Raw genomic sequence first — 14,524 nt, 5'->3', positions numbered from 1 at the left:
TCTTTAAGAAACTGTCAGTGTTTTCCGGACGGTGGTGCGACGTTGCGTCCCCACAGCAGTGCAGGCGTGGCTGTTTTTCTGCATCCTCACCAGCATTTGCTGTTTTCTTTTGGCCGTTCTCGTAGGTGTATAGTGATCACTTAGGGTGATTTTAATTGGACTTCCCTACTGGCTAATGATGTTGAGCATCTTTACAGATGCTCATTTGCCATCAGTGAAATGTTTCCTCATATATTTTGCCCACGTTCTAACCGGATTTTCTTTTTCTACTGTTGAGTTTTGAGAGTTCTTCTTTACAGATTCCAGATACTAGTAATTTACTATGTGGTTTGTAAGTTTTGTGGGGGGGAGGGGGGTTTGCACTCTGTAACTTACCTTTTCATCCTCTTAACAGTGTCTGTCATAGAGCAAACATTTTAATGTTAAGAAGGTCCAATTTATTAATTTTTCATTTTGTGGATCATGCTTTCTTATTTGTTGTTGTTGTTAATCCTCACCCAAGGATACTTTTCCATTGATTTTTGGAGACAATGAAAGGGAGAGCAAGACACACAGAGAGAAACATCGATTGATTGCCTTCCACACATGCCCCGACCGAGCCTGCAACCAAGGTACATGCCCTTGACTGGAATCAAACCTGGGACCCTTCAGTCCGCAGGCCAACACTCTATCCACTGAGCCAAACCGGCCAGGGCTGTGGCTCATGCTTTTGAGATCAGGTCTTCCTCTTTCCTCACAATAGGTCCTAAAGATGTTATCCGATTTTCTTCTATATGTTTCATGGTTTACATTCTATTTTTAAGTCTGTGATCCAACTTGAGCTCATCTGTGTGGTGTGTGAGGCTTACAATGAGGTTTCTTTTTGCCTCTCCATTTCCATGGCCAGTTGCTCGAACACCACTGCTTTTGCACCTTTATCAAACACCAGTTTGACACATTTATGTGGGTCAGAGTCTCTGTTTCTATTGATTATATGCCTGTCCCTCTGCCACCAACACTACAGTCTCTTTTTAAATGTTATTTTTCAATTATAGTTGACATTCAGTATTATTCTGTATTGGTTTCAAATGTACAGCATATTGGTTAGCTAATCATATGCTTTACAAACTATTCCCCCTGATATTTCCAGTACCCACCTGGCACCATACACAGTTATTACAATATTATTGGCTATATTCCCTATGGTATCTTTTACATCCCCATGACTATTTTGTAACTGCCAATTTCACCCAGTCCCTCAACCCCCATCCCCTCTGGCAACCATCAGTCTGTTCTTCTATATCTATGAGTCTGTTTGTTTATTCATTTATTTTCTTTAGATTCATCATATAAGTGAAATCATATGCAATACACAGTCTTAATTACTGTAGCTCTGCAGTAAGCTTTCATATGGAGTAAAATGATTCCTCCCACTTCATTCTTCTTTTTCAAGAGTGCTTTAGCTATTTTGGAGCCTGTGCCTCTCCTTATGTTTTAATATATTTTTATTGATTTCAGAGAGGGAGAGGGAGCGAGAGATAGAAACATCAATGATGAGAGAGAATGATCTGCTGCCTCCTGCTCCCACCCAGGGGTCAAGCCTGCAACAGCCCAAAACCCGGGCTTGTGCCCTGACCAGGAATTGAACCATGACTTCCTGGTTCACAGATCAGCACTCAACCACTTAGCCACCCTGGCTGGGCTTCCTTATCAATTTTAAACTAAGCTTGTCTTCAAAAAACTTACCAAAGTTTTGATAGGAATTGCTTTAAACCTCGAGATCAGTTTGCGGGAGAACTGACATCTTTACTGCTAGTACGTTGGGCCTTCCAGCCCACAAATATAGGATGCCTCTTCATTTATTTAGGTTTCCTGCTATTTTATCCACATTTTATAATTGTCAGCCTACAGATCTTGTACATTTTCTTAAGTGTGTACCTAAGTATTTAATTTCCTTTGCAGTGATAGTAAATAGTATTGTTTTTAATATCAGTTTCTATATGTTCATTGTTAGTGTATGGAAATGAGATCGATTTTTGCCTGTTGATCTTGTATCCTATGACCTGGTTGAACTCACTGGTTCTAGTTTTGGAGGTTTTCGTGTGTGTGTTCATTTGTTTTTAGATTCCTGGGGATTTTCTATGCAGATAACCATGTCTTCTGCAAGTAGGGGTGGTTTTGTGTCTTTCTTTGCAATTTGTATGCCTTTCAGTACGTTTTCTTGCCTTATTGCCGCGGCGGGAACTTTCAGTGCTGTGTGGAATAAGGGCAGTGTGAAAGCAGACGTCCTTGCTCTGTTCCTGTTGAGGGAACACATCAGTCCTTGCTGTATTTTACCCATGACATGGCTATAGGTGTTTACCCCCCACCCTCTTACAAAATGTAATTGTCTTCTTGTCCTCCCCCTCCTTCCCCACCTCCCTCCTTTTAAGAAGCTTAAGACTTAGGGGTTGGCCCAACTGAGATGACGGAGTAAAGAGACAGCGCAAAGGAGATGTCCGTGCTTGCTCCCCAGGCGAGGCTTGCAGGCCTGATAAAGCCAAGCTCCTGTCCAGAGGCTGGGGCCCCTTTTCAGCTCTAATCAGCGCTGGAGAGCGGGGCTGGTTATCAGGGTCCCGGCATGGGGGGTGAGCTGAGGGCCCCCTGTAGATGGTGCAGACGCTGGCTGTCACCCGGAGCGCGGTGCCTGGACCTTCCGCTGCGCTGCTCTCCCGGGCAGCTCTGCGCTGCCAGCCATGCTGCCTGCCAACCTGAGTTGGCGAGAGGAGAGTCTCCGATACCAGATCCAGGGCGACAGGGTGGCCAGGGCAGGTTTGGATTTGGTGCGCTTCTGGCAGCGGCTCACCCAAAGCAGGGACTCGTAGGTGAGCAGAGGAAGCGAGGACTTCCATGGCTGGGTGAGAGCGGCGGCCACGAAATGCAAGCGCAATACGCGAAACCCGAGAACCGATTCTTTTTAATACGGGAAGGGGATGGGCAGTTTAACCTAAAATTTAAAAAAGAAATGTGTTCAACCTGGCCCACGGGGTCATCTCCGCTGGGCCCCCCGCCCCGCCCCCGCGCCCCACCCCCACCCCTCGGCGAGCCCCTCGCGCCACCACCCCCCCCCCCCCGCCCCCGAGCTGCCCAGACCACACCTGCGCAGGTTAGACCCGCGGGGACGCGCCGGCCACGGGTGCGGGGAGCTGAGCGGTGGAAAGGCGAGGCGGCCATGAGAACGCGGGCCTTCCCCGCTAATGGCCGCTCACGGCCCGGCGGAGACGGGGAGCCAGGCCGGAGGGGGGGGCCGCCCGCTCGCGCCCCGGGGTCCCCTTCCCACGCGTTTCCCCCGCCGGTCCGTACCAAGGCCGCCGGCGGGGTGAGGGCGGAGCGGTCCACTCGGGGAGGGGCGCGGGAAGGCGCGGCCGGGGCGGGGCGGCCGGGGGCCGGGGGGGGGCCGGGCGGGGGTTGGGCGGGGGCCGGGCCGCGTTCCGTTCCGTTCCAGCCGCGCGGAGGCCCCTCCTCCCGGCGGCGGCGCCCAGCGAGGCCGCTGCGCCCGGCGGGGCCGCGGCGCCCAGCCCCTCCCCGCCCCCCGCCCTGCGCTCCCGGCCCCGCGCCCCCGCCCCGCGCGGGGACGAGCCCGCCGAGCGCGTGCTGACCCCTGTCCTCCCTCCTCAGGCGGCGCTGGCGGCCCCGGGACCCGCGGAAGCCGGCATGCTGGAGAAATTCGAGTTGGAAGAAGAAGGTGAGTGCCCCGCGCTGCGAAGCGCTCCGCCCTTGCGCCCCGGGCCGGGCAGCCGGGTCCCTACGCCCGGGAGGCCGCGCACCCCGCCGCGCGCCCGGCCCGGGCCCGGCCGCCCGGCCGCCGGCATCGGAGGCGCGGGGCCGGCGGAGCGTCTGCAGTGGCTCGCGGGGCGTCCGCGGGGAAGCCGCGGGGTCCGAGGATGGTCGGTCCTTTTGTCCTTAGCAGCCTGAACCCGAGCGGAGCCAGGTGTCAGGCAGGAGTCACCGCTTGTAACGCCGCGTGCGCGCTGGGGTAACCCCGAGTTCTGTCTGTGGTCCATCCCTGTCAGTACCGCAAACTGCCCCCTTCCTTGTTTTCGTGAAAAGACCGCCGCCAGGGCGTGTCCTCTGGTGAGGGGGAAAGTTAGGTGGGAAAACCTGAGGCGGCTGCGTGCCCTGGAGTCCAGGTGTCTGTCACTCCGTCATTTCTGCCGCCTCTTCTCTCACTTGGTTTTTCCCTGCCCTGTTTTTGTCTTACTTCCCTGGATCTTGTTTTGAAGCTGTTAAAACGTGAAGGGAATGAGTTCGTTCTTTGGCCAAATTAATGTTTAAAACCTGGGTCTTTTTTTTTTTTTTTTAACTGTTAAAATTTGAAGGGAAATACAGTAGCTTGATTTTGGGCAAAATTAGTATTTTAAGTGGAAGATGATGAGCTTAAAGTGGAAAAAGAACTTTGTATAGGATGCTTGACAGTTTGACAAATTCGGAAGAGCTGCACACTGTCTTGCGGACTTGCATTATTTATTCAGTGACTTCTCTTTCTCCCAAGCGTCGTGATGGAATGAAGCTCCTGGAACAAAGAATGTGCCATGTGGGTGCTGTGCCTTGTGCCAGCTTTGCTCCAATACTCTGTTCATTGACAGGCGATTACTTAAATGACATACAGCTGAGAATGCTAACCGCACAGCATTATTTTATGTTTTAGATTCTCTGTAGCCTTTCACAAACACCTTAGCTAGTAATAATGCATTCACAGTAATTATCGTTAAAAGCCTGCATCCATATTTATTATTAACAAGCGCTTACTTGATACATTTCAGACTTTTACTGAGACTTAATTTGCATTTTATCTTACTGAGGAATCCACCTCATTTCTCCTTGGTTTTATTCTATCACAGGTCAAATTTTGGCCACTGTCCACAGGTCAATATGGTGTGTCTCCCTTTCCATTACGACTGCGAATGGCCCTAACCGGTTTGGCTCAGTGGATAGAGTGTGGGCCTGTGGACTGAAGGGTCCCGGGTTCGATTCCCGTCAAGGGCATGTACCTTGGTTTCGGGCACATCCCCAGTAGGGGGCGTGCAAGAGGCAGCTGATCGATGTCTCTCTCATCGATGTTTCTAACTCTCTATCCCTCTCTCTTCCTCTCTGTGAAAAATCAATAAAATATATTTAAAAAAAAAAAAAAAAAAAAAAAACGACTGCGAATGGCCCTAACCGGTTTGGCTCAATGGATAGAGCGTGGGCCTGTGGACTGAAGGGTCCCGGGTTCGATTCCGGTCAAGGGCATGTACATTGGTTTCGGGCACATCCCCAGTAGGGGGCGTGCAAGAGGCTGATCCATGTTTCTCTCTCATTGAAGTTTCTAACTCTCTATCCCTCTCCCTTCCTCTCTGTAAAAAATCAGTAAAATATATATTAAAAAAGACTACGAATGTCTAAATCCTAGGGGTTTTCTTTGTCTCTGACATTAGTAACAATGAGAGTCCACTGCATTTAAACTCTTGCAGGTTCACCTGGGCACAGGAGTATAGACAGCAGATGCAGTTAGGTACCACAGTTATGGTCAAGCACACAGGCCCAGCTTCAAATCTTAGCTCCACGTCTTATTTAGCTGTGTGACTTTGGACAAGTAACTTAACCTCTCTGTGCCTTACTTTCCCCATTTATAAGATGGAGCTAATATCAGGGTATTTTGAGGATTAAATGAAATAATGTAAACCCAGATGAAATGTTATTAACTATTATCTCTTAAGTAGTGTAAACCCAGAGGAAGTGTTACTAACTATTATCTCTTAAGTACCATTAACCACTGTACTGAATTCGTGGACTTCCTAAGGCTTTATCAATGAATCTTAACAGAGAGAGTCTTCTCAGCATGAATTTGATGGGTTCTTTTCTTGCTTGAGATTTATTTATTTAATTATGCTTCATTTCTCAGAGCAGATATACAAGCCTTATTTCTTTTGCATTGTTTCTGTCAATGGAATGCATGTAAACTATGAAACCTAAGAAAAGGAATTTCCCATTTTCACTCATCTATTTTTATCTATATTGCTCTCATTATGCTAAAGCATACTGAATCCCACAAATAACCTTGTCAAACTTTTCTAGATTTTTAAGGAGGAAGAATGTTAAGCAATCACTCAGAAGCTGTTAGCCGAGCTAGAAGGAGTGGTGTTGGCGTTTTGTCTAAAATGCTGCTTTGGTTTTCTTTGTATTTTTTTTTTCTTTAGATTGCTTATTCATCCAAAATATGGAAAAACTGAATATCAAGCAGAATCATGCATTTATTTGGGGGGGGGTCCCTAACAAAACATTACACCTCTAAATATCCTGGGAACTGATGTGTTAGCAGCCTACATAAGAGATAGCTGTCAAGTTGATTCTCATTTAATCTTTAAACTTCCTTTTCATCCAGTTAATCTCATCATTTATGTATTACGGTCGGAAGCATTACTTAGATGGAGATACATTTTGTGTACACGGAAACACATGATTACTAATATTTTGTTACTAAGTGTTTTTTTGTTTCCTCATTAATTATAACTGATGCTATATTTGCTAGAAGCAAATCGCAGGCACTAGTGAAATTGGAGTAATCTCTTAGAATGTCATTTGCTGCTGGGAAGAAAGGGAGCTGTCTGGCAGCGTCCCCTGCATAGTGCGGGTCTCTGCCTGGTTCTGACACCCGCTGCCCACCTGCTTTCAGACGTCAACTCCTCTGACCATCACACTGTGACCCAGGGACCTTTCTGGAGCATGGACTGATGGCACCACGCCTTTATGGGAAAATCTTTACCACGTTTGTCTGACTATTTATAGGATAAGTGCATGCCTTTCTTCATCTGCAGCCTCACCACCTCCTCCCGGCCACACGCCAGTGACAGGAGAGCTTTCTGAGCATAAGAATCGCCAGAGCCTGGCTGGTGTGAGCATCAACCCATGAACCAGGAGGTCACGGTTCGATTCCCATTCAGGGCACATGCCTGGGTTGCAGGCTCCATCCCCAGTAGGGGGCGTGCAGGAGGCAGCCAATTGGTGATTCTCATCATTGATATTTCTCTCTCCCCTTCTCCCTTCCTCTCTCTGAAATCAATAAAAACATTTTTTTAATGTTTTGCCAGAGATCTTTTTAGGAGGCAGATCCTAGTTCCGTGGGTCTGCGATGGGACCTGAGTGTCTGACTCTCTGCCAAACCGCCAGGTGCTGCTGCTTCACGGACCCCCCTCTGAAAACAAGGCTCTAGAACAGGCATCCCAAACTTCTGTAAGGGCCAGCTAGCTGGTCTCCGTCTCTGTCATGACTACTCAGCTTGCCTGTGCCCCACAGCAAGGCAGGGCAGCCGGAGACCAAATCAGTCCAGTGGGCAGGGCTGTGTTCCATAAAACTTGATGAAAATGGGCTGGATTTGGCCCACAGGTGCAGCCTGCTCTGTGAACCCAGCTCTGTATGTCCCGCATGGCCTTGGTGTGTCTCTCGTGTCTCTGTGCCTTCAGATGATACATCTTTGGAGGGTGAGATCTTCTCTGCTCCCTTCTCCACCCTGACAGTCCATGCCCCTAATCCCTTCTATACTTCTCTAACAATTCGTCTCTCTTCCCAGTGTCTGATGTGGCTGGCATGGAGTAGGTGCTCAGCAGGGTTTTGGTATCTCAGTGAATACAGACAGTAAAAGCGTATACATTAGTCCCTCATTATCCATAGGGGGTGTGTTCCAAGACCCCCGGTGGATGCCCGAAACTCTGGATAGTCCTAACTCCTATATATGCTATGTTTTTTCCTATATGTACGTTCTTTTTCTCTTAAAGGAAGCGCTTTACGGCTTCTCTTTGGCATATACAAACTGCCCACATCACTGCGCTTTGGGGTAATCCTACCTAATAAAATGGTAATATGTAAATAACCATCACTCCGCTATGCCCACGATTGGGCCAGCGGGAGGCGCAGGGGGTGGGACTCGGCGTGGCCAGGGTAGCCGATTGGGCCAGCGGGACACTGAGCTCACGTCTCCAGCGGTGCGCGAGCTCAGTGTCTGTGCCATGGCTGTGCTGCGGAACAGAAGGGGCCTCTGGGGCAGCGAGCTCACGTCCCACCGCGGACCATCAAAAGCGGGAGAGCTAGGTTCCTGTCTGCTCCGGCACCAGGCCTTTCAGAAGCCTCCGGCTCGGAGGAGGCTTCTGAAAGGCCTGGTGCACAGCGGACAGGCACCCAGCTCCCCCGCGATCGAAAGCGAAAGCGTGTAGGGAACCCTACACGTGCATGATTCAATCATGCACTGGGCCTCTAGTTGTTACATAAAATAGGGTGACTTGAGCACATGCTCTGCGAGGCCACAACAGTTGGTCTGATCGTGGAGATGGCTCAGTGACTCACGGGCAGGAGCATCCACAGCGGGGAGACACTGGACAAGGGGAGGAGTCACTTCGTGGGCAGGACGGAGCAGGATGGTGTGAGCGTCCATCATGCTACTCAGAATGGCATGCAGTTTAAAACTTGTGAGCGATTTAGTTCAGGAATTTTCTATTTAATATTTTTGGACCGAGGTTGACCATGGGTAACTGAAACCACAGAAGGCAAGCCTGTGGGTCAGGGGTTATGACCGTAGTTACTTTCTGAGAACGTTGGGTTTATGCAAAGTGACAAGAACAGCGTCTAGCCCACAGTTGTGTTTGCTTTTCAAATGTCTTTATTATTCTGTCAGTCATACCTGTGTGTGTTTATCAGGATTAACTGACTTGAACTTACGTAGTGGCAGGAGCAAGCGCACGCACTTTTAAGTGCGGAAACACAACCCATGAATGCTCTTTGAAGTAGGTGAGTCTCCCGCAGCTTGTTCGTGATTAATGCTCTGTCATCCTGGCACTTGAAGAATCTCCCCTGTGCTGTCTCCTGGCTGCCCTCTTGCTGTGTCAGCTGTCATAGGCTCTTCCGTAATGCGGGTTTTCCCTAATGTACTGTGGTCATTTCGTCCACCTGTCCTGTCTGCAGCCTCTCCCTTGCCCCCACCTGCCTGCTTCCTTCCTCCCAGGCGACCTATTCTGTCCTGGCCGTCCCTTCTTCACCTGCATGGCATTTTCCAAAGTGTAACCTTTTCAGAACATGTGTCCAAATTCAGATTTATTGCAAGATTAGTCAGCCTAGTCATTCAGAGTGGTTTGTGGCCATCGAAAGGGCCACAGTCCATGGACAGATAGGCCATTTATATATTTGTGGTGTTAGTTTCATGGAATTAGGGGGAAAATGTATAAAAAGAGGGGAGATGGATAATGACAAAAAGGTTGGGAAGCACTGCCCTGATTGGCTTAGGGGAGAATTGCCTCTGCGTGTTTGTGGTAACGTGTGGAAGTGTTCCCTGACACTGAGCTTTAGAGCAGGTGCTCGGGGAAGCTCCTGAGTGCACTTGGATGGTATTGACGATGGTGTGACAGGTACTGACCTCTGGTGGCAGAGACATCAAGTGTCAGGTTTATGGTGACAGCACAGCTGGTTGCTCCTGGATTATGTGAACATAGTATTACATTAAACAGCTCTGATCACCTGTCATCCAATGCCGCCCTTCCTTCTGAGTTTCCATACTCCCGTTAGACAAGAGACGTATTTTCTCGATTATAAAAATAGTTATAATTTTATTAAATATTTTTAAAAATTTTAATCCTCACCAGAGGGCATGCTTAGAGAGGAAGGGAGAGAGAGAGGGAGAGAGAAACACATCAATCGGTTGCCTTCTATATTCCCCGATGGGATCAAACCCACAACTCAGGTATGTGCCCTGACTGGGAATTGAATTGGCAACCTATCAGTGCATGGGGGATGATGCCCAACCAACTGAGCCACTCCGGCCAGGCTTGAAATATTTATGACTAAATGTTTTCTTCTTGAAGAGATTAAAAATGGTGGCAGAGTAAGTGGATGGTACACCGACATGCACCCAGGATCAAGCTGAAATTACAACTAAAATACAAAAAAGAAAAACCATCCTGAATAGTAAACTGAAGACCAGCTGGAGCGAACCCTGATAACCAAGGACAGAAAGTGGAGACCGCACAGAGACTGGTAGGAAGGGTGGAGGTGCAAAAGGCCTGGCTGGGTTCCCAGAGACAGGAGCTGAAGTTCCAGAGAGATATCTCAGCTATGGAGGGTTGTCACTGAGAAATCTGGGTCTAAACCCCAAGCTGGGCCCCCAGAGCACCAGAACTGAGAAAGGTGTCCACATAACACCTGCTGTGAAAAGCAGCAGGGTTGCTGTCTGCCAGGGAAAGATGAGAAATGCAGGCACCCTCTTAAAGGGCCAATGCACAAAATTTCGTGTGCAGCCACTCACCTTGGGCTCCAGCAGAAGGAGGGCAAAGTGGACCAGAGCTGTGTGAGCATAAGCCAGGTTTGGGGGCTCTGGAGTTAGAGCTTGAAAGGCAGACATACCGGTTTCCTGTGCTGAGTCATTCCCTCACACTGCGGAGGACATCTTTCTCAGGCAGACCTTTGCTCTCCAGGTTTGTGCCTGGGGGGAAGACAGTTGTCCCACCCTGTTGGAAAACATCTTGCCCCATGGTGTGGAGTTTCTGAGGCCCATTAACCCTTTGCACTCGCTTGCTTTTTTCTCGATTCCTTTCATCTAATGCTAACCGTGTCGAGTCACACTCGACATCCGAGTGCAAAAGGTTAAGAGACTGAGAATAACAGTTAGCCTCCAGGCAGAAGCAATTACCCCACCCTGTTGGAAAACCTCTTGCCCCACCTGTGGATGGGACAATCGCCTGAGGCTACTCAAGACTGAATCCAGTTAGTCTGCTGGCAGAGGTGGGTCTCTGGAGACTTCGAGTCTTTACTTGATATAATTAATGAGAAACAGCATTTGACACTGTCCTGCCCTAGAGATTGGGAGGCATAACAGATCTACCTAATACATAATCACAAACCCAAACAGGCAGCCAAAATGGGGAGACAAAAAAACACCCAAATGAAAGAACATAGAATTCTCCAGATGAAGAGCTAAGTGAAATGGAGATAAGAAATTTATCACATAGAGTTCTGAATAACGATGGCAAAGATGCTCAATAGAATGAGAAAAGATAGAGTAACTATGAAGAATGACATAATAAAGAACATAGTGGAAGGAATACCTAGAAGATTAGGGGAAGCCAAGGATTGGATCAGTGAATTAGAAGACGGTAGAAAAATCACACAATCAGAGAACCAAAATGAAATATAAACAACTAAAAAACAGGACGACAGCTTAAGGGAGCTGGAGGACAACATGAAATGTAACAGTAGTCACCTAATATATGTGCCAGAAGGGGAAGAAAGTGAGCAAGGGACAGAGAATGTGTTTGAAGAAATCATGGCAGAAAACTTTCCTAACCTGGTAAAGGAAAAAGTCACACAAGTCCAGGGGCACAGAGAGTCTCAAGCAAGAAGAACCCAAACATGCCCACACCCAGACACATCATAATTAAAATGCCAAAAAGTAAAGACAAAGAGAAAATCTTAAAGGCAGTGAGAGAGAGAGAGAAACCAAGATGGCGGCATAGGTTAAACACCTAACCTGCAGCCGGGCACAACAATTTCAAAAATACAACTAGAGGTCAGAACGGACATCGTCCAGAACCACAGGAAAGTTGGTGGACTGAAATGCCCACAGCTGGGGGGAAGGAGAAGGCCACGGGGACAGTCGGGGAAGCCGTAAAAGCCTGAGGTATGGAGAAACGGGCGGAGACACGAGCACACGCGCCTGCGGGGAGGATGGAACCGGAGAGGAGGGGGCGGCTGATGACCTGGCCGGAGTTCACTGGCAGGAAGGAGATAAAGGCTCCGGAGTGCGCTGAGCACCGGCTCCGATTGCACTGAACCCCATTCCGGGCGAAACCCTGGGAAACTCACTCACTTTCGCAACGCCGCCACCCCCGCAGGCCGCCCGGCCCGGGACGCTGGGGACGCCGCCACAGCGGCGGCGCCCGGAGCCCGGCGGCCTCCCAGCACCCGTCCCCGCCGCGCAGCCCCCGCGCGCCTGGTGCCGCGGGCCGCGCGCCCCGCACACCGGACGGAGGCCCGGGCGCCCTCTCCGTGCACCTCCCAGCGGCGCTAGACTTCAGTAGAGTTGACTGAATTCAAGGAATTAAGAAGTACAAATTGGGGGGACGCCGCGGCGGCGACGTCCGGAACGCGGCGATGGCGGTGCCTGGAGCTCGGCGGCCGCCCAGCGCCCGTCCCAGCCGCGCGGCCCTCGCGCGCCTGGTTCCGCGGGACGCGCGCACCGCGCACCTGACGGAGGCCCGGGCGCCCTTTCCGTGCACCTCCCGACGGCGCTAGACTTCAGTAGAGTTGACTGAAATGAAGGGATTAAGAAGTACTAATTGGGAAGTTTGAAAAAGATGGCGGCGGAGGTTAAAGGCTGTTCTGTTGCCTCGCACCCAGCGAAATCGGAGGGGATGAGGTGTGGAGGTGCGTGGGTCTGGCTGGTGGCGGGGGAAAGGGGCTTTTGTTCCAAACCTAGGGGAGATTAGCTCTCCATCACCCTGAAATCCATCTTCTGGCGAACCCCGGGAGACCCAGATGCCTGCGGGGAGAGGCGGGACTCTTGCGGAGGTGCGCCCAGCAATCAGTGTTTGCTGCGCTGGAGTGCGGAACGAGGGGACTTAGATACGTGGAAGGCAGAAGGACCAGACTCACAGCCATCGCGGCTCGCCGCACCATGGCCTGTTGGCGCCCTGAGACCCCGCCCCGCCCTGGGACCCGCCCCGCACGTTTTGAAGACCTGCCCCGCAAGTCTTGCAGGCACACCTGCGCCCCAAGCAACGGCTTATGCATGTGGGTGGCCTGCCCTCTGGCAGCGGACCAGATGAACTGCTGTTCTAGTCGGACTGCTCCAGGGCCACTCAGACAGGAGGAAGAAACTACAGTTTTTGCTGTAATCCTTGCTGAGTGCCTAAGGCAGTAGCTGATCTACACCCCATTGGAGACCCAGAAACGAGGGCATCTAGTGGTCTGTGGGAGATGACACCAGATTTCAACCACGTGCATAAGGGACACATTCAACGGGAATATTCAGTGAGCGCCAAAGCTTTGCTGCACCAAGACCCGGCCCATAAACGTGTCTCCTGCACAGCAACTCTTCCTTTATAGACAAAGAGAGCCCCCCCAGTGACACCAACAACAATCAAGACTTAACTATACAAAGGAGGACCAAGATGGAGGCATAGGGCGGAAGCCTGATTGTTGCCTACCACAACAACTTTGAGACTACGACAAGAGAGAAGAGCAGACACCATCCAAGACCACCATAGGGCTGGCTGAGTAGATGCTCTACAACTAGAATAAAAGAGGGGTATGTGGGATGATGCTGATGCCGGTGACCCAAAGACCACACTTTAAGAACTACGGCTCAGGCGACACAAAAGAACTATGGCTCAGGCGATACAACAGCGGCCTGGAACGTGCTCAGCGCAGTTCCCCCGGCGGTCTCCGGCTGAGGGGACGGCTCCACTGGCAGCCAAGCACGGACAGACGAGCCCCTATGAGACATGGGGTGGGAAACTCCGCGCTTGCTGACCTCCGAGTCCGTCAAGAATCTCAACGCCCCGGAAGCGGCCAGGTGCGCATGCTCGGCGACCGGCCACCGATGCAGACCCAAGGGCCGACGCAGCGACGCCAGACCGGCCCACCGCCATGCACCGGGTGCACCGGAGCTTCGCCGAGCCGCCGCCCGACGAGTTCTGCAGCAGCCATACTGGAGCTCTGGAAGGATGGCCAGGGGAATTGCTGAGGGGGGATTGACCGGCAGGAATTGGGATCGGGAAGACGGGGCCCCGCTGAGACCCGGGTGCGGGCGGGGTTGCGCGCCTCTGGGCTCGGGTGTGGTCACACGCCTCTGGGTATAAGTGAGGCCTCAGGTCCCTGGGTCTAGGTGAGGCCACATGCCCCTGGGTCCAGGTGAGGCCGGACTCCGGGTCCGGGTGAGGCCAAGTGCCCCTGGACCCGGATGACGCTGGATCCCGTGCCCGGGCGAGGCCAAGTGCCCCTGGGTCTGGGAGAGCCCACACGCCCCTGGGTCCAGGCGAGACCATGTGTCCCTGGATCCGGGTGAGGCCGCGTGCACCTAGGCCCGGGTGAGCCCAAGTGGCCCTGGGTCTGGGAGAGGCCAAGCATCCCTGGGTCCGGGTGAGACCATGTGTCCCTGGATCCGGGTGAGGCCTCGTGCACCTAGGCCCGGGTGAGGCCACGTGCCCCTGGGTCTGGGAGAGGCCAAGCGTCCCTGGGTCCGGGTGAGACCATGCGTCCCTGGATCCGGATGAGGCCTCGTGCACCTAGGCCCGGGTGAGCCCAAGTGGCCCTGGGTCTGGGAGAGGCCAAGCGTCCCTGGGTCCGGGTGAGAACATGTGTCCCTGGATCCCGGTGAGGCCTCGTGCACCTAGGCCCGGGTGAGCCCAAGTGGCCCTGGGTCTGGGAGAGGCCAAGCGTCCCTGGGTCCGGGTGAGACCATGTGTCCCTGGATCCGGATGAGGCCTCGTGCACCTAGGCCCGGGTGAGCCCAAGTGGCCCTGGGTCTGGGAGAGGCCAAGCGTCC

General features: G+C 51.7%; 1 protein-coding gene across 1 annotated transcript in view; it reads left to right on the top strand.

Annotated features, from left to right (window-relative positions):
* The window catches only part of PRKAG2 (protein kinase AMP-activated non-catalytic subunit gamma 2), a 217,480-nt gene that overhangs the window by 151,378 nt on the left and 51,578 nt on the right, over positions 1-14,524 (top strand). The window contains exon 5 of the mRNA XM_054725929.1: positions 3,637-3,703. Coding sequence (XP_054581904.1) covers positions 3,637-3,703 — 67 coding nt within the window. The remainder of the gene's footprint in view (positions 1-3,636; positions 3,704-14,524) is intronic.

Source organism: Eptesicus fuscus, chromosome 14 (assembly GCF_027574615.1).
Source record: "Eptesicus fuscus isolate TK198812 chromosome 14, DD_ASM_mEF_20220401, whole genome shotgun sequence".
Lineage (NCBI taxonomy): Eukaryota > Metazoa > Chordata > Mammalia > Chiroptera > Vespertilionidae > Eptesicus > Eptesicus fuscus.
The sequence above is the reverse complement of the archived record's forward strand: the minus strand, read 5'-3'. Positions and strand labels throughout refer to the sequence as shown.